Below are 21,210 nucleotides of genomic sequence, written 5' to 3' on the forward strand. Positions count from 1 at the left end.
ATATTGGCCAGCAGTTCAGAATGCCACGAAAATTGCAAATGTATGATAAACTAAAATAATTTTGCATACACTCAATTCAATTTTGCTTTTATAAGTAATTGAACACTCATTGGACACAAATACTGTGCTTCAGTGCATACTATTTTAAGTAGTGTCATATTGTAAAACAAAGAAAAAAATAAAATGTTACATAATTTTATTTTTGTGTGATTTTAACTGATTTTTTTTCTTTGTTCCTTTTGATTTCTAGTGATGGGTCAAGAATCTGGGAAGACAGCCTGGCCTAGACCAGCGGGAGGTTATCAGACTACCACTGGAAGAAGATACGGGAGAAGGCATGCTTATGTTAGCTTTCGCCCTTCTATTGCCAAGTCATGGAACCACTTAAAAGAAAATGAGCACCAATGGGAAGAAATGGAGCTAAACACTGTTTCAAAAGATAACGGTTTATGTGTGTTGTGTTTCATATACAATAAGAGCTGTCTTTTTAAAAAGAAACGTAGATACGGACATTGAAAAGGCAAATGGAAAAGTAGAGACCAAAATACTTGATTCAATCACTGGATTTTTTTTTTAAAAAGAGCCTCTACTGCTTGGGGGGTGAATTCTACAAAGTGCAATCATAAGTCACTGATTAGTATAGTATTAGGAAAACTTAATTTATTCGTAGTGCAAAGTATTTGAAATATTCTGCCACAGTGTATTAGTTATGCTAGAAAGTCAGAGGATTGCATCATTGAGGGTTTATGAAAATTTGGACTTATCTGTCAGTTTCTGCCAGTTTGGTTTTATGGTGTCAGATGCAAAATGAAATGTGTTTCAGAATCATTTTAGTTACAGTTCTGGATTTTGTTTCAATTTGGTGAACATTCTCAGCAAAATAAGTTAGTTCATCAATGTTTGAAATTGTGAAGACTGCATTCAAGAGGCAAGATGTCATTTCTGGAGAAAGTAGTTCAAATCGACACAATCACTGAATGGCACAAAAGGGGGCTATTTGAATTTTGGTTAACACTCCGAAGGAGGAATTTACTTAGAACCATTCCCCAGCCTTCTCTCTAAATCTCTGCTAATCTGATCAAATAGTGATCTAATTCCCCCTTAATGCTTTGATCAAACTTGCTGTCTCCAAATTCTCAACCAATGCATTCCTGATCCTAACCCCTCATTCTGCAAAAATGTTTTTCCTCATCTCTCCATTGCTGCTTTCAGTGAATTACTTTTCTTCTGTGCCACTTGTTCTTGATCCTTCCACCAATGGGAATATTTTCTCTCTGATGAAGGGTCTAGGCCCGAAACATCAGCTTTTGTGCCCCTGAGATGCTGCTTAGCCTGCTGTGTTCATCCAGCCTCACATTTTATTATCTTGGAATTCTCCAGCATCTGCAGTTCCCATTATCTCTGGAATATTTTCTTTCCCTGCTCCATTGTCCAGAGCTCTCTTGATGTCATACATCTCAAATTTTCTTTCAACTTTCTGTTCTCCGAGATTCCAACTTCTACAATGTATGAACTCTTGATATGTCACAGATTGATTAATCCATGTGTGTTTGCCTGCATATGAAAACCTAGACACGCATGTGCACGCACACTCACGCCATCTGGTTCATGCTCACCAGGACAGTTTATAAGCGGCAGGTAATGCTGCCATTCATCTTAATGGACAGGGGGCTTTTCATTTCTTCTATAGTGATTTGTGCTAAATGAGTAAATATTTTTGTTTGATATTTGGCGACTGAAATGTCAGTTTATTCTGGAGTATTTCAAATGCTTTAAACAAGGTTTAAAGAGCCTAATAAGTTGCCAAGACAGCCTCTGTATTTCTCATGTGAAGTAATCAGCATCTTTGTAATTTGTTTCTCAACATTTTCCAATCAATCCATTCAGAGATGCCATTGCACCTCTGAAGCAAGTGAGACTTCAACCCGGGCCTTCTAGTCCAGAGGCAGAAATATTCCCACTGCATCACAAGAGCCTTAGTATAAAATTATTTTTAATCACCCTGTTTGGGCATGCTGTGACAAGAGCCCAGAACAAGCAAGACTTGAACCTGGACCTCTGGTGGGGGACACTATCATTGTGCCACAATTACTATGCTGTTGGCAGATTGCTTAGTGAAGTGTATTATATGGCATAAGAGATGAGGGTTTCCTTCAAAAATGCTTTCCTGTGACATCCTTAAATATTTCTTCAAAACTGAGGCAACTAAGAGATTTTTTTTTAAAGAAGTATGTGTCCTGTAACTACATTCTTTTAATTATTCAGGTAACTTTTAAAAATTCACAGTATTTGCTGTTGCTTTAGTTTTAAGTCTTTGGGTTGATATAAATATGATGGAGGGATGGTAATTTAAATGTAAGTCATCTGTCTGCCATGAATTGTCTGACACTAAAGTGATGGTCCCTTATTTTCCATCTGTCTCAGGCAAAGATTAGTGTATGATTGAAAATAAGAATCCTCCTCTAGTGGGAAATTACAGGTACACGTGTGTCAGAAAATGTGAATATGTAGAATTGGGACGGCCTTGGGAGTTTGCTGAAATGGCGGAATGATTACTTTGCACAAGAGAGAGGCCAGTACCCATACTGTCCAAGATCTTCAGTGGATCATTGTGGAGAGTTATCTAGTTGATGTCAGTGGTTAGAAAATGTTGTCTTTGCTGATAGTTCTGTTTCTTTGATATTAAAAATCTATCCAGTACTACCTTAAATTATAATTCCTTTTTCCTCCTTGCATAATACTGTATATTAACTAGTCATTGATTAAATCAAAATTATCTGTTCAACGTCTCTCCTGAATTTGAATCTATACCTGTAAAGACTTCTGTATTTATTCTTGGCATGTTGACAAAACCACAATGTCCAACCAGAATTCTCCTCAGCTTATTGTGGACTTTGGATATGGATTGTGAATTGTGGAGTTTGGATGAAAAACTTGCAATTTTTGGCATAATTCTGATTTTTGTGTCATGGAACTGCACCACTTAAGTTTTTTTTACTTCTGTCTGAACAGGAAATCACTCCTCTCTCAACTTGTGATCTGACTTGATGCTGACTTGGTTTTTATGATGGAGAGTTGCAGTGACTTTGTCCCCAGAAATTGCTGTTCGTGGTGCAACCCTTGGAGTGCCTTCCTGTGCTGAGCCATCTTCCTGGTGCTGCCTCCACTATGGAAGTCTGACATGACTATTGAGCCCAAGTACCAACAAATTGACTTGGTCCCAACACAACAGCCAGGCATTTGCATTCTGGCTTCAGTTCTAACTACGGGACTGGGTAGTATGATTCCACCTGATGACAGTCTCAGTCATATCCACCCTCGGCAACAGTCAGTACTTTTCACCACCTTTTGCTCAGCCTACTCGGAACCTTGGTGCTACCCAAGCATCCAGTGATGGAAGAGGCAGCACTTTCTGCCCTACTGGAGTCCGAGTCCGTGGTCCCTGAGGCCCTGTTCTTTACAGAGGTGACTTGTGCTTCTCCAGCAGCATGTTCTATTTGGCACCAGTCAAGGAGAATCCATGGCCGTCCAGTGATGAGGTAGTAGTGATGGGCCAGTTCAGGCAAGGTAGGGAGGTCTGGTAGTGGGAACATGGAGAAGCAGTTGAGCATGATGGATTGGAGTTGAGTGGGTGTGGAGGGAAGGTAGGGTTGAGTAGTGGAGATGACCGGAGAGGGAGGGACGAGTCAGATGAGTAAAGAAGGAGAATGTGAGTTGGGCACAATGTGGAGATGCTGTGATTGAGTAAGGGTGAAAGAGTATAGAGTCGTACAGCATGAGCTTAGGAAGAGGGACTGCTGAATGAGTGGAATGAGGGTGTTGGAAAAAGGATCGGTTATGCAGTGAGGGAATGGATTTGATCACAGCACAGGTGGGAAGAGAGGATCATACCTAAGTTGCCTTCTGAGATTAAATATATGTCATTTTTATTACTGTTTTTCCATTGCTGGCACCTGGGGTCACATTAATTTTCAACTATTTTTATATTTGGTCTTGGGTTCATGGGTATTGTTGGTGAGCCAGCTGTTGCCCATTTCTAATTGCTGTTGACAATGTATGGTGATGAGTTAAAATGGGGTCACATTGGAAATTGGCTTGCTTTGCATTGCATGTGCATCATACAGTAAGCTCAGGTTCCATTCTTAGTACAGACCTCATCCTGTATTGCATGCAATAACTGCATTGAATGTTGAAATGCTGATATCATTTCAGTCATTTTCTACAAATTCGTTAATTTACAGCCACTTTCACAACTGTAGTGAGAAATTGTTTTAGGCATGCCCAGAAGCTGTCAGCAATCAACCAGTGGAACTGTAACAACTTATTTTTCACCTCCATATTCTATTTCCTTCATTGTTAGTAGTTTTGATAAATTGTCTATTACAGTTGCCAGGCATTTTTAGTGTGGTGTGGGTGATTTTGTTTCATTCATAGGATGTGGGCTAAGTCAGCATTTATTGCCCTTTCCTAATGCCTTTGAAAAGATGGTAATAAGCTGTCTTCTTAAACCCTAACAGTGCATTTGTGATGGTAAGGAAGTATTAGCAAACGCACATTCCTGTTCGGAAGGATGTTCCAGAACCTTGCAGCAGCAGTGAATGTACAGTTATATAATTCAAAGTCAGGATGCCATATGGCTTGGAGGGGAATCTGCAGATGGTGTTGCTCACCTGCATCTCCTTCCTTTATCCTTCTAAGTGCCAAAAACTGGTTTTGAATTATGCTGACAGGAGCTATGGTGAGTCACTGCAGTGCATCTTGTAGATCATATATACCTGCCTGCCACTGTTGGTGGTGATAGGTGTGTCACACAGATTGTTTGCTTTGTTCTGAATGTTTTAAGTTTTCTTGAGTGTTTGTGGAATTGTATTCGTTCAGGCAAGGAGACAACATGTTTTCGTGTTTTGATTTGTAGATGGTAGACAGGCCTTTTCAAGTCAGGAAGTGAGTTACTTGATGCAGCAGTCCAGCCTGTGATCTGCACTTGCAGTCACTGTATATGCCTGGTCAAGGTCAGTTTCTAGCAACCCCCTGGATTTTGATATTGGGGAATTCAGCAGTGGTAGTACATTGACTGACTGTCAAGGGCAGATGGTTAGATTCTCTCTTGTTGGAAATGATCATTACCTGGAACTTGTAGGGATGGAATGTTACTTGCCACTTATTAGCCATCTAACTTGAATTATTGCCTTTGTTGCTGTAATCACTGTGCATTTATCTGTCAGCAGAGGTAGAAGCAGTGTCTTTCAATACTCTTACTGCTGGCATAAATAGATTCTCATTTAAAAACTGGTGTGGAAGTTTATTGGGAACATCATATGTCTTATTGAATAGTGGAACAGATGTGAGTGGCTGTTTGGACGACCACTAGTCCTGTGTTCTGTGTTTGTGTTACTTGTCATTCCCTGGCTTATCAGTGTCTAGTTCTTATGGTTGTCTTATTTTGTTTCCATTGATATGAGAGCTGCCGTTCACAGCTGATCCAACATTCTTCACGCTCCCTTCCCTTCCCAATCCCCGTAACTCTTGATTCTCCAGCTGATCAAGAATCTATCTCCACCTTAAATATACATGAAGACTCTTGTCTCCATAGTTCTCAAATTAGGATCAAAACTCCTCACTGCCCCAGACGAAGTCACATCGTCTTGTCCACTTGCAATAAGACCTCTCTATTCCTACACTGCAGGGTGACCAATGCTGAGATCTGAATATTGAAGGGTGTCTAGTATTTTGAAAGGATTGGGAAGGTATTACAAGGTGATGGGTTGTTCAGTTTTAAGGATATCATTTCTATAGCAACGAGAGGCGACTTTAACTCAAAGGAGAGGCACAGAAGCAATTTGGGTACAAATAAAAGATTAGAAAGTTTAAGAGATCATGTGTATTAGCTGTAGGCATCCAACAGTAACTACACTGAGAGACACAGTGTAGATGAAGGAATAACTGGGACTTATAAGAAAAAGATCATGACATTCATTGGTGACTTTAATGTACCTGCAGATTGGCAATCTGATTTGCACAAAGGTGGCCTGGAAAATTATTCAATTGTGGCAGTTTCTTAGAGTCAACCGTGAAGGAAGCTATTAGAGTTTGTATTGAAGAATGAGACAGAATTAATTGATGATCTTATGTTCAGTTCAGAAGGGAGAAGTGTGGATCTAAAAAACAGTGCGTTAAACCTGAATTAAAATTAAATGGAGGCACAGTGAATAAAACATACTGCAAAATGAGGTTACAAAGTACGACAGTGGAGATTCAATGGTATACTTTTAAGGAGGTATTTAATAAATCAGCACAAACCTATCCCATTGATAATAAGGATGTGTTATCCATGGCTAATTAGGGAAATTAAGAATTTTATCAAAATGATGTAACTATAGCACAATGGTGATGTCCCTAATTTCTTGCCAGGAGGTCTGGGTTCAAGCCCCATCTTAAAATGTCTGAATAGGTTGATTTAAAAAAAAACTTCAAATTGAAAGAAATTCCGTAAGAATATGTTAGGAGTAGGTGAAAAGATAAGTCAGGTTTTAAGAACCAGCAAAGAATAACTAAGAAAGTAGAGTATGGAACAGTGCTAGCTAGTAATACCAAACAGAAAGGAAGTGCTTTAAATAGGAGTGGGGGACTGGGTAGGCGAGGGTGGTGGTGATAGTTACAACTAAAACCAGAGTTGATTCTTCAGAGTGTGAATCTCAAAGTTAATGAGAGTAAACAAAGAAACTGTGAGGGTGTTGAGCAGTTATTTCAGGTCTGACTTCATAATGCAAAACTTACAAAACATTCCAAAAGTATTTCAGAATTAAGAGGTGAATAAGAAGGATGACTTAAAACAATACCATCATCAAGAAAAAAACTATTTGGAAAACCTTTAGACCCAAAGGCTGACAAATCCCCAGGTGCAGATATAATTGGCTTCAGATAAAAGATATTGGTTATATTCATCCAGAATTCATTAGAAGTTTGGCAAATAGCAAATGTAACAGTTTATTCAAGAAAAGGTCAGTTGTCCTAACATCTATAATAGAGATAAATAAAAGCAAAGTATGATGGACACTGGAGATCTGAACTAAAAACAGAAAGTGCTGGACAAAGTCAGCAGATATAACTAATTGTGGAGAGAAACAAAGTGAACATTTGAGTTTTGTGTCTTTTTGGAAAATGTACCTATAATAAACAAATTGCTAGAATCCTTTATTAAGGATTTATTGACTTTTTAAAACCTTTTTTAGAGTAGCATATTTAGAAAATCATAATGGGTTCAGGCAAAGTCAGCATACTTTTCTGAAAAGGAAATCAGGCTTGATTTATTAGCATTCTTTGACGAGTTACTTAAGGTACATTAAGGGGAATCTGGAGATGTGGTCTGTGTGGATTGCAGTTGGTATTTTGGTTTTGATTTTTGGCCACTTCAAAGTTTATTACATGGGGTTATAGCACATTGTGTACAGATAACAAACACATTGGTATCGATAAAGGATTATTTAGCTAACGGAAGCAGAGGGAAGGGATATACATTTTAAGAAGAGTTGGCAAACCGCAACTTGTGGAATGTCACGGGGATTGTGCTAAACCCTCACGATTTACAATCTGTATCAATGACTTCGATGCAGGGGTTGAAAGTTTGCTACATTTGCTGATGATATAAAAATAAATAGGATATAGGTAGTCAAGATGAGGTAAAGAATCTCCAAGGGAATTTAAGTAGGCTAAACGGGTATGCAAAAATTTGGCAGGAGTTTAATGTTGCAAAATATGTGCTTATCCATTTTATCAGGAAGAATAGAAAAATACAGTCTTTACTGCACTGGTATAACGTTCTTCTGTGTCCTACACCTGTCTTTTGACGTCTTCATATGATATTGACAATCAATGCTGAATTATAGGCATAAGCAGCATCTGGGTCAGAAGCTGCTTGATCAGCTGGGTGTTTCAACCATCTTCTGTTGCTGAGTTCCTGTATTTGCACTCTTTTTGAAGTATCATTTTTTACTGTTGGCCTATCACTACTCAGAACCACTAAAGGGTGAAAACTACCAAAATACTTTCAAGTTCATTCCTTTTAACCAGTTTTTAAAATTCCATCTCCTCCTCAGGGCATCTGCATTATTCGTTGTATGTAACCCCTGCAGCTTTCATTGCACCCATCAATAGCAAGCCAGCTTGGGTTATGTGACTGTTTTAGCATACTCAACTTGCCTGCCATTTGACTTGAATTTTGTATTTGATTTTACAGATTTTTGCTTTCCCATGGAAATGCTTATTTTGTGTTGTTGCGCCCTTAAACATAGATACTCAAAATCCTAAATGACTAGTTTGTATGTGGTCATTTCCAGTTGCTCTTTTGTTCTGATGCTCCTGTTTCCTTAACCATCTTGTTTACTCAAAACATCTTTGTAAATATATTCTGTTCGTATTTTACATGTGCCTTATATTCATCCATGCCTTTTGCTCTAGGTATTGAATTTACACATGCCAATTTTTTATTGCTTTTGATTTTGCATAGCTGCTGTTATCAACAGCATTAATTTTGTTCATTACCATTTGTTTCCTAGTACATGGTTATCCTGTAGTTTGATTTTTTTTGTATTTTCCAGTTTCCATTTGTATGGTTGATTTGAAATCTAATCATCTTGGTTGCTGTTTCTAAAATATTCCCAACTATAATTCATTTCCTCATTTGGGAATGAATGTGCCTATTAGAAATAATTTTTTGGTACACTTCCTCCAAGATTCAGCATCTCTTACTGAATTAATAATGCTGGTGAATGTATTTCTGAATATCTGACCTTACCTTGTTTCTGGTTTGAAGATATGTTAGTATGCCTTGTGCAACTTCTGAGACATCAGAATCAACAGCCTGATTCTTTGTATCTTTCACCTACTCCAAACAAGAACAGTGATATAGAAGTGAACATGGACTGGTTTGCACACCAGGAATTTCCACACTAGAAGCTTAGCGGCACATGAGCAGATTGGATTACCATAAGCAGTCGATTTGGCTGTTTTGAACTTTAAAAGAGTGACCTAACTATTCAGTTTTTGATCATTATTTGTAACCTTGATGTGAAATTAAAATATGCAGAAATGATTTGTTGTACCACACCCTGCTTAGCTTACAGAAGTTTTCTGCCTCCGGGCAGAGAGATGCTCAAAGTGCAACCTTGGTAACATGAGCACTAATCACATAACTTAAGGCAAATTACCTCCCCATGACTACCAATTTGGGATCAGTGTCAGAAGTTAGGGACATTAACATTCTTGAATAATAAGTTTTCTGACTGTTTCATTTTTACAGTGTACACATTTGTTTTCAATACAATTTAAACAATTAATCCTTGAACTCTGAGATAATAGGAACTGCAGAAGCTGGAGAATCTGAGACAACAAGGTGTAGAGCTGGATGAACACAGCAGGCCAAGCAGCATCTTAGGAGCAGGAAAGCTGACGTTTTGGGCCTAGACTCCTCATCAGAAATTTCTAATGAAGGGTCTAGGCCCGAAACATCAGCTTTCCTGCTCCTAAGATGCTGCTTGGCCTGCTTTGTTCATCCAGCTCTACACCTTGCTGTCTCTAATCCTTGAACTAATTAGTTTGCGAGTTGTACCATAAGTAGGTGAATCACCATTATTTTAGACACATTGAGCATTTTGTAATGTACAGAAGACTAGTTTGATATAATCTTGAATTTCAAGTTACTTAAGGTTAATTTTTCTCTCTCAGCTCCCAGTAGAATCTTATCAACAAATGAACTTCTGCCGCAGCCCGCAGCATATGGCCTAACTATGGATACTAAAAGAGATGTAGGTTGTGAACCTCAGAAAGAGAATGGATTTTTGCCATCATCTCTGAACCAAAGACCTTTTCAATGTGAGTCCAACGACTTTGCTTTGCCCAGTGCTACAGAGCCATTAGACAATTATTCAGGTAGCCAAAGCACAGGGCCCTCCAAGTGGTCAATTCCAAATGATTTTTTTGAGACTGACTCCAGAAGTCCAACTGGCATTGGTTTTGTAAATATTGACTCTTACGAACCAGAAAGCAGTGAAGGAGAGGATGAAGATTCAACCATTCAAGCATCTTTGCAAAAAGAAGGAAAACTTCAGAAAAGGTTGGACACCATGCTTTCAGAGTTAGAGAAAGGCGTTGACTACCTTAATGGATTACAGTCATATCTCTCAGCTGTAATCCACGATGGTAACAGCCCACCGATTGATCTACCATGCTCTTTGGCATTGGACGATTTGACTTCTGCAGACATTGGTGTTAAAGGACATCAAACTGAATTGAAAGAGCATAGGAAAATACTACCAGCAGTTGGAAATATGGAAGAAATCAATAGCTATGTCAGGATGGAGGATGTAAAAGACAAAAGAGAAAGAAATCGTGATAAAGTCTCACTGAGCGTTCAAACGGAAGGAAACATTTTCAGTTGTATGACAGAGGAACCAAGCTCGTCAGAAATGGTAGTAAGACCAAAAGTTAGAAAGGAAAGAGTTGAAACCTGTTCTAAAAGAGATCTGTCTTCCCCTGATGAGTTTGGTGGTTATTGTACTGGGGATATGAAAGCCAATTCAAGAAATGAATGCTGTGGATCAAATTCTGCCTTGTGGAACTGCAGAAATAAACTCTATAGAGATTCAAAGATCGGATCTGGACCTAATGGCAAGGAAACAGTTGGTGTTGAGAAGGAACAGGCCACCATCCAATTACAAGAAACTCTGGAAGAAAACAGCTTCTGGGATGACTTTGAAAATTATTGTAACAAAGGGGAAACGAGGTAATAAAATGTCATGCCCCTTGCTTCCCTGAAGGGTACAAAAGTTGATTTATTCATATGACACTTTTATTCGATGGGTGTAAATGCATCACAACCAGTAAAGAATTTCATTTTGCGTTCCTCTAAATTGACAACCAAGCTAAACGTTATGCTATTGTCCATCAAATTAATAACAAAATAACAGTTTTTAATATTTCTCTTTATTCAACTCGGCATATACAGCTTTTTAAGTTACTGAGTCATGACTACATTTACTAGAACGGTTTTTGCATTTGTTAGGGGAAAATGTATATGTAGATGGCATGTACTTTAATGCACTAATTTTCCCTCACTTTACTTCCCCCTGAAAAGCAGCTCTCTAAGCAGTGATGAGGAGTGGTCAGCAATATGGACCTCTGATTTCGTTTTAGAACAGATGCATTCTAGTGATGAGAGCTGGGAGACCTTGTCAGGAGTTGATGAGCAACAAACTGAACCAAACAGCATTAGTAGCAGTCTGGATGAAGAAGCTTTTAAACATTGCTTCACTGTAGGGTATGCACCTACCTCCAGTTATAATCCAGACATTGTATTTAATTTTAAGCCTCTAAAGTACTAGAACAGGGGTGTCAAACATATAAAACATGGACTGAAAGGAATTTGTGATACAATATTACTTGGGTCATGGGTCATAAGATAAGACTGAGCTCTGCATCCTTTTTAAACCTGGTGTAACAGTGTTGATTCTCACTGTGATATCACACTTTCTCCTCCTCAGGCTTGCACCGGTATGCTGGCTCGCTGTGCCAATGTAAGTGGTGACTAGAAATGAGATTGAGTTGATGAAAAACTGTGAGACCCAAGGATTGGGACTTGAGGAGGATACACTGGGACCCAAAGTTAGGTGTATCTGGAACGTGGGACTTAGATGTAGGATCACCCGCTCAAAAATTGCCATGCACCATGCCTGTACTGCGCAGAAAATGATGTGAAGCATGTCAAAAACAGCTTGCACTCAACGTGGCTTGTTCAAAATGCTCGAGTGCCTAATATCACCATGTAAATTGAGTTTGACACCCCTGTGCTAGATTAAAAAGCTTTTAATGTGTAGTATATAAGATCACCATTTATTGCTGTATTAAATAAATGGATGAGCATCTGATTTAACAAACAAGCAACTGGTTTTTATAGTACATTTTATTGCTTTAGCTACAAAAAAAATCACACACAATTTGCAGAAGCATGTTAAACACCAGTCCTTCTCTTCTACCTCCTGAGCCACCTCATCGATTTCTATCAGCATAACCTTTATTCTTTTCTCCCTTTATACTTATCTGCTTTTCTGTCATTACAGTTTACTTGTGGTGGCATATTTTGCATTGTAATTGTCCTCCAGTGAGGGAATTCTTGGTACCCAGCACTTGTCGGCATCTATGGACTCTAAGTTTGGATTTTACTCTAGAATTCTCTTTGTATCCTTTTGAAAGTCTTTCATAAACTTTAGACTTGTACCAGATAACCTCTCAATTTCTCTTGAATACCCAAGGGCAAGGAACACAAAATAGTTCAGTCTTTTTTTTTCCTAATGAGACTTATGATCTTATTGAATAACAAAGCAATCTCAGTGGGCTTAATGGCCTTTTTTTGTTTCTACGTGTAATGGAAATTATGTATGGGAAAAGCTATGTTTTGGTATCACCCTTGTAATTTTTTTTATACCTTCAAATGGTTCTATTTCCTTAATAGTATGGTAAGTAGGAATGGATACCTGATGAGATTTAACCAAGGTTTACTTAGTTGACTGGTGCGCTTTTCAAAGCTATAATTTAAAAATTGGAATCGGGTGTAGGCCTGCTGTCAGCTGTCATGCATGGAATGTAGAAATCATCTAGCTAGTGATGCCTAAGTGTTCTCAAGCAGATGGTAATGAGCCACCACCTTGAATCTTTGTAGACTTTGGGGTGTGCTTACAGTGTTGTTAAGCAGAGAGTTGCAAGATTTTGTATTGATGTCATTGAAAGTATGATATAATATCAAGCCAAATGATGTGGAGCTTGGAGCTCAGTGGTTTTGTTTCCATCCATCTGCTGCTGCTGTTGCTTAACTAGGTGGTAGAGTTTGAGAATTTGGAAGGTTTGGTCAAAATGCTTGGGTGAGTTGTTGCAGTGCATCTTGTTTATGGAATTTCATTTGTGCAGATTGCAATGGAATCGAAAGGCTAAATTATGAAGCATTGAGGTTACACTAATTGAGTTGTCTGCAATTCAGGAGTTTAATAGGTGATTTGATTAAGTTTCCAAGATATTGAGTGGAGCGGATAGGATATGTAGAAATTATTTCTGGTAGTTGGTGCACCCACTCGTAGGGGATGCATTTTATTAAAATGAGAGCAATACCCATCAGAAGCTGAGTAAGGAAACATTTTGAATCCACTTCTCCAAATGGAAATTATTGCTAAATCAACTGTACGTTTTAACTTAGATTTAATTTTTTGTATTGAAGAGTGTTAGGAAAATTAGGTGTATGTGAAGTTAGATAATGGAGTGACCATGATTTCATTAAATGTCAGAACAGGCTTCAGAGCCTAAACTACCTACTGCAGTTGTAGCATTCCATTTTATGCCTCTGAAGTAGGATCTAGAACTTTTTCTATTAGACTGCTAGCATCGCAGAGTCTCGTTGTAAGAGGCTTAATATTGACACCATTTAAATCAGGACATTAACTTTTGAATTGCTAAGAAAGTTACTTCCAGAAGTGAGCAATTGTCTAATAGTTTTTATTTAATGAGAGAAAGTTAGAAAGCAAAATGTATATCTGGACTGAGTTAATATCACCAATTCCATGCCAAAATGTAGTTTTTACTGTGTGCAGTACTATTAATTAAAGAAAATTGCTTGAGAAAATCTGTGTTAAAGTGCAATGAAGCTAATTATCTCTGATTTAACAGTTTCAAGGAGGAATCCTTCATATTTTCCGTGGCAATTGAGAAAGATTGCAGCTTCAATGAACGGAGTAAAATGAGTCTGTGGTACTGGGTGCCCCACACACTTAGACACACACCAAAATCTCATTTCCCTCATTTCCCCCATCCCCCCACCAAAACCAAATTGTTGGATAATTGTCTTTTTGATTTTAAATTTTAGATCTAATGTTTAAGAGACTGCATTGTGAACTGATTTGATGAACTTGTTCACAGACTTCTTTCTGTGGTCTGAGGCTTGTATGACAATAAATAATATCTATCCATGTAACCTCCATGAAACTTAAAATCAAGACAGATCTTGTGCTTAAAGGCCAGTATTTCATTGACTGATACTTTTTATCTTTCGTACTAGTTTATAATGACGTTTATGCCTTCAGGCCAAATATCCATTGCTCCTCCATAGCTTCTGGCTCTTAGCATTAAGGGAAGATTTTATTTTGTCCTTCTGGAATTCAAACTAGAGATCTGACTTTCCATTTGAGCTCACTCCACAACCTGCCGATTCTGAACCCCTTTGTTACTTAATGCACCGTTTGTGCAAAACTGTACTTCCAATGCTTGTGTTCTCATCAAATTTGAATTTATAACTATTACTTCACCCAAGTTACGTGATGTTAAAATCTGAGGTTCCAGCAGACACATCTGGCAAGCATGACTATTCCAAAAGGTGTTATCCACATAGACATCAAAGATTACTTTCAGTTGTGTGCACTCTTGTTGATGTTGCTAATGCCCTATGTGGAACCTTTATCAAATGCCTTCTAGACATCTATGTAGAAAACATGTGTAGGTGCTCAATTACCAAATGGCATGAAACAACATAATTTATTTTCATAAATGCCTTCTGGTTCTCTTTGGTCAGCTCATACTGACAAGTGCTTTATTTTTGTTTATTCATTCATGGATTAAGGGCATCACTGGCTAGGCATCATTTATTGCCCAACCCTAAGTGTCCAAAGGGCAGTTAAGAACGGTCACATTGTTGCAGATCTGGAGTCACATGTAGGCCAGACCAAGTCAGGACAGCAGTTTCCTTCCATGAAGGACATGAGTGAACCACCTTGATTTTTCTGACAATCGACAATGGATTTGTGGTCATAATTGAACTTTTAATTCCAGTTTTTTTAATGGAATTTAAATTCCACCATCTACTGTGTCAGGATTCTCCAGAACATTTATCTGGGTCTCAGGATTAGCAGTCCAGCAATAATGCCAGTAAGCCATCACGAACGTTACATTTAGGTAGCACTTTTCAAGATCACAGGAACCTACCAGCCATTGAACTAGGTATAGTTGCTGTTGTAATGAAATAAATAGTTTGTGCATTGTAAGATCTAACAACAGCAACGTGACCATCACCAAGTGACCCGTTTTTGAGAAGTTGATAGAGGAAAAACAGAATGATTTCCCCTCTTTTCAAAATAATGCCATGGGAATCTGTTACTTCTATGCAGGCTTAACATGAAAAGACTACACCTCCAACAGTGCAGTACACAATATATTGGAACATCAACCTTGATATACCTGCTCAGTTCCTGGATTGGGACTTAAACTCATAACCTTCTGATTCAGGGATGTCAGTGCCAGTAACTGAGCCATTAACTGACACAGTGGATTTTAGTAACTTTCTCGCAGCTGATATTGACTAGTGTGCAGTTTCTGTTGTCCCTTGGTTCCTTAAATAATGGTGAAACTTTAAAATCTTTCAATCAGGAGGCTTAATTCTTGAATGTAGAGCTTCAGAAAATCACAAGATGCATCTAATAACAAAATAAAATATGAAGTGGAAGACACCTTTTACTCCATACTGTGAAGAAAGGGTTCTTTCCTCAGCCTTCTTTTACTTAATGCAAATAGTTGACTTTGTGCATTACAACTATGTTGTTGTTTCCATAGGGAGCAAACCTCCTTGGAAGAAGGGGAGATCCCCTGGGTAGCATTTAATGAAGAAAGTGACAGCAGCAGCAATAGTACTGATGAGACTGAAGGCTTGGGTCAACTTGCACATTCAGGACTTCTAATTCTGGACGATAACAACAACTTTGAAGATGATTCAAGTGTAAGTGAAGACTTGGACATGGAATGGAGGTTTGTATGTTTCTTTTTTAATTTACTTTCTATTATCAAGTGTGGTGTATGTTTAGTAAAAACCACTTTTCCCAATCTGGACATGTCTGACCAATAATACTTCGATTGCTTGTGAGATTTCCCAAGTTTGGCAGTTTGAAACAGTCTCCTGGTGTTGCATAAACAGTTGAGAGTTGATTTTGTTGGAGAGCAGCTTGCTGGTTCATAGTTCTAAATTCTTCAAGTTCCTAAACCTATTAGCAAGAACATGCAATCTTAATGTACTATAAGGGCTTCTGACAGAATCCCTCTTTTAGATTTTGCAAAAAAAAAATGACGTTGTTGTGATTACACATATCCACTTAAAAGCGAGCTATAATAACTCAAATGACAGAAGTACCAGTATTTTCAAAATAATACATTCACTGGATCCACCAGGCATTAGCAAAACATTTGAAGGACATCTTCGTTTTAGATGTGATATTTGTTCTCGGAATTGTTTCCGGGTTGTTGCACGTTAAAATGTAGAATGTTAATACCATAAAATCAGTTTGCTCGCTGAGCTGGAAGGTTAGTTTTCAGACGTTTCGTCACCATTCTAGGTAACATCATCAGTGAGCCTCCGACGAAGCGCTGGTGTTATGTCCCGCTTTCTATTTATCTGGTTAGGTTTCCTTGGGTTGGTGATGTCATTTCCTGTTCTTTTTCTCAGGGGATGATAGATTGATTTGGAGCCAATGTGTTTGTTGATGGAGTTCCGGTTGGAATGCCATGCTTCTAGGAATTCTCGTGCATGTCTCTGTTTGGCTTGTCCTAGGATGGAGGTGTTGTCCCAATCAAAGTGGTGTCCTTCCTTATCTGTATGTAAGGATACGAGTGATAGTGGGTCATGTCGTTTTGTGGCTAGTTGATGTTCATGTATCCTGGTGGCTAGCTTCCTGCCAGTTTGTCCAATGTAGTGTTTGTCACAGTTCTTGCAAGGTATTTTGTAGATGACATTTGTTTTCTACCAAAAATTCACAAACCAGAAGCCCCCCTCAGGCCCATAGTGTCGCTACCTGGAACACCAACCTACAGATTAGCCAAGGAACTACACCAAAGACTAAAACACCTAGTAGAAGACTCCCACCACTCCATTCGCTCCACCCAAGAATTCCTGAACATCAAAGACACCAAGATAGAAGAGGATGAAATAATGGTCTCCTTTGACGTAACAGCCCTGTTCACATCCATCAACATCAACATGGCCAAAGAAACCCTGATGACACTATTAGAAGAACAGAAGACACATACACCAGACACCCCCAACCTCATCAGCAAGGACAACATCATCAAGCTAGTGGACCTATGCCTCACCACCCACTTCACTTTCAACAACAAAACCTACAGACAAACCAACTGTACACCCATGGGATCTCCGATATCAGGGTTCTTAGCAGAGGCAGTAGTGCAGAGACTCAAACAAACAGCTCTGCCAATCATCCAGCCCAAACTTTGGGTCCGCTACGTGGATGACACCTTTGTCATCACTAAACAAATTAGAGGAAACATTTCAAGATCATCAATAATACCCTTTACTGGCATAACATTCACAAAAGAGGAGGAAAACAACAACAAACTGCCATTCCTAGATGTCACAGTAGAGCGAACAGTCAATGGGGAACTTCAAACCAGCGTCTACAGGAAAACAACACATACGGACCAAATACTGAACTACAGGAGCAACCATCCCAACACCCACAAACGAAGCTGCATTACAACATTATTCCAACGAGCCACCACACACTGGAGCACAAAGGAACTACGCAGAGCAGAGGAAAATCACCTATACAGCGTATTCAAAAAGAATGGGTACCCTATGAACACAGTCCGCCGATTTTCTCAGCAACAAACCCAAACAAACAGACAAAACGGGCTCAGAAACCATAACCACTCTCCCGTACATCAAAGACATTTCCAAAATGACTGCCAGACTACTCGGACCTCTTGGCATCAGGGTCGCCCACAAGCCCACCAACACACTAAAACAGCAGCTAATGAACTTAAAAGACCCTATACAGACAACAAATAAAACGAACGTCAGCTACAAAATACCTTGCAAGAACTGTGACAAACACTATATTGGACAAACTGGCAGAAAGCTAGCCACCAGGATACATGAACATCAACTAGCCACAAAATGACATAACCCACTATCACTTGTATCCTTACATACAGATAAGGAAGGTCACCACTTTGATTGGGACAACACCTCCATCCTAGGACAAGCCAAACAGAGACATGCACGAGAATTCCTAGAAGCATGGCATTCCAACCGGAATTCCATCAACAAACACATTGATTTGGAGCCAATCTATCATCCCCTGAGAAAAAGAACAGGAAATGACATTACCAACCCAAGGAAACCTAACCAGATAAATAGAAAGCGGGACATAACACCAGCACTTCGTCGGAGGCTCACTGATGTTACCTAGAATGGTGATGAAACGTCTGAAAACTAACCTTCCAGTTCAGCGAGCAAACTCACATCCAGAACCTCAACCTGAGCTACAAATCTTCTCAAAACTCGCTACCATAAAATCATTTAGAATATGGAGCACAGATCATTCATGCCATCTGGTCTATTCCAGACTTTATAACTCTCAAGGCTTTTCCACTCGACTGCTCTGTCTTAGTCATGCTTGCAGCACACCTCCTCTTAAACATACCAGTGCTATCCACTTGACCTGTTCCCTTTGGTTGTGTATTAGACATTTTCATCAATTTGTGCAAATACATTCTTCACAAATTGTTTATTTTCCCTATTGGCAGCTATCCTATTTGTGCCTTGTTCTAGTTTTACCCCAAAGGTGGAAACACTTCTCCACATTTAGCATCACAGAATAACAAAAATGCTATGGTGCAGATGAAGGCTTATCATGTGAGCACCAGCCCTGTGTGCTTTTTGACTTGGCACTAATCACCTGCCTTTTTCGCAAAATCCTGTACATTGTTTCTGTTTAAATCATTATTAAAATCTCTTGAATCTTTCAGTTAAACATGTCTCTACCACACATCCAAACAGTGCATTCCAGGTCATCATGTTTTCTTATTTCTCATTTTCTTCTTTTGCAAATCGCTTTGACGTGTCCTACGAACTTGACCTTTTTGTGAGCAAGAACAGTTTTTCCCTTTCAATTTTGTTTGGACCCCTCATGATTTTCTGATCTATATCAAATCTACTCATAGCCTTCTCATCTCCAAGAAAAAGTAGTCACAACTTCTCCAATCTATCCCCAAATAAAGTTTCTTATCCTGGAATCATTCTTGAAAATTGCTTCTGCGCTTTCTCCAATGCGTTCACATTATCTCTCGAGTGTAATGCTTAGAACTGTACACAGCACTCCCATTCTAACCAGTGCTTTAGATAAAATCAGCATAACGTCCTGCTTCTGAATACTTTGCCTCTGTTAATGAAACCTAGAGTACTGTAGGCTTTATTAAAAACTTTCTGTATTTGTCCTGCCACCTTTTTAATGAGTTAAACATCTAGAAACCCAGACCCATCAATTTGCGCGCACACTATGGAATTGTACCCTTTATTCTTTTATTTGATACTGTCTCCATATTCGTTGTAGCAAAGTTCATTACCTCAGACTTCTCTTTTAAATGCCAACTATCTTCCCAATTTACCTTGGCCAATGTCATTTTGAAATTTTCAATGCATTCCTCACAGTTTACAATTCTCCCAAGTTTTATGTCATCTACAGTATTCGTCCATGAGAAACGCCACGAGAAGCCTTCTTCCAGTCTGAAAAATACCCTTTCAGCTGATTCTATTTCCTATTCCCTCAGCCAATTTTGTATCCACACTGTCATTGTCAGTTTTATTCCTTGACTGAACTTTTCTCTCAAGCCTGTGTGGCAGTGTATTAGAAATCCATGTGCACCACAACAGTCTTACTATCACCAGCCGTTTCTGCTAATTCTTCAAAAACCGCAACAAGTTGGACACACATTCCCCTTAACAAATCCATGCTAACACTTGTGAACTAAACCACATTTGTCCATCTATCACATCCATCCTGAATAACTGATTTCAGAAGTGCCCACAGTACCAATATTAAACTGACAGGCCCAGTATTTGCAGACCAGTCGTGACAATTTGTTCTTAAATCCAGTCCTGTGACAGCACCTCCCAGCAAAGGAAGATTGAAAGATTATTACCACTGTCTGTGCATTTCCCACCTCATTTCTGTCGGTATTCATTGATGCATTTCATCAGCTCCCAGTGTCTTTTCAATTTTAAGTACCAACAACTTATCCAAAAACAACTCTTTATCTATTTTATGCCCTCCTAGTGACTGAATTTCTTCGTTTGTCATCATGGCCTGGGAAGCATCTGCCTTGTAGGTAAAACAGATGCAAACTAATCATTTAAAACTGCAAGCACATTGCTTGCCTCCTTTTGGGTCCCCGATGTTCTTTGTATTTCCTTTTACGTCTTTTAACTATTGATGAGGTGATGGCAGACTTGAGGATCTCTCCTTGGACTAACTGCCAGTCTTTTTCATAATCCCTCTGATTTTGTTAGTTGAATGCATTTATTTATTTATTTAACTCCATTCTGAAGCTTCTCGGTTCAAGATGGCTCTAAATTGTATTTACAACCTGATGGCTGTTGTGACCACACATTTTTTATTTAAGTTAATTTCTTTCTCCTTTGTCATCCAAGGATCTCCTAGGTTTGTTTGTTTGTCCTTCCTTTCCCTCCTGACAAAATGTATCTTGACTTTCCACGAACTGTCTCATTTCAGCTCCTGTTTTTCCCACCAACCTCTAGTTTCATCTTTTTAATTCTTTCATGGAATGCAAATATATTGATCTTTTATTGCCTATCCCTGGTTGCCATTGATAAGGTGGTGAACTTTCTTTTTGAACCACTGCACTCCATTTAGTGTAGTTTGCCCAACCTGCTGTTACAAAGGGAGTTCCAGAGTTTTGAACTTGTGAAACTGAGGGAATGGCAGTATATTTCCTGGTAAGGATGATGAGTGGGTTGGAGGCAAACTTGCAGTTGATGATGTTCATATGTATCTGCTTCCCTTGACCTTCTAGATAAAACGGTCTTAAGGAACCTTGGTGAATTTCTGCACTGTATTTTGTAAATGATACATATGACTATCACTGAACATTGGGGATGATGAAGAGAATTAATGTTTGTTCATATGGCGTCAATCAAGCGTGTTGATTTGTCCAGGATGATGTCAAACTTCATGACTGTTGGAGGTGTGTTCATCTGTATGCGTGGGAGTAATCCATCACACACCAGACTTCTAGAGAGAGGACAGGCTTTAGGGAGTCAGGAGGTGAGTCATTCACTGCAGAATTCTAAGTCTCTGACCTGCTCTTGTAGCTATA

The 21,210-nt window shown here is 38.9% G+C and overlaps 1 protein-coding gene across 18 annotated transcripts in view; it reads left to right on the forward strand.

Moving 5' to 3' along the window:
• pja2 (praja ring finger ubiquitin ligase 2) overlaps window positions 1–21,210 on the forward strand; it is a 67,546-nt gene that overhangs the window by 15,819 nt on the left and 30,517 nt on the right. For 8 of the 18 annotated variants that reach the window (XM_048526921.2, XM_048526923.2, XM_048526922.2 and 5 more), the window contains 4 exons: window positions 251–451; window positions 9,724–10,780; window positions 11,132–11,314; window positions 15,640–15,831. In XM_048526921.2, coding sequence (XP_048382878.1) covers window positions 253–451; window positions 9,724–10,780; window positions 11,132–11,314; window positions 15,640–15,831 — 1,631 coding nt within the window. In that variant the 5' untranslated portion in view covers window positions 251–252. The other 10 variants (XM_059644704.1, XM_059644706.1, XM_059644705.1 and 7 more) reach the window with 7 other exon arrangements.

Source organism: Stegostoma tigrinum, chromosome 3 (genome assembly GCF_030684315.1).
Source record: "Stegostoma tigrinum isolate sSteTig4 chromosome 3, sSteTig4.hap1, whole genome shotgun sequence".
NCBI lineage: Eukaryota > Metazoa > Chordata > Chondrichthyes > Orectolobiformes > Stegostomatidae > Stegostoma > Stegostoma tigrinum.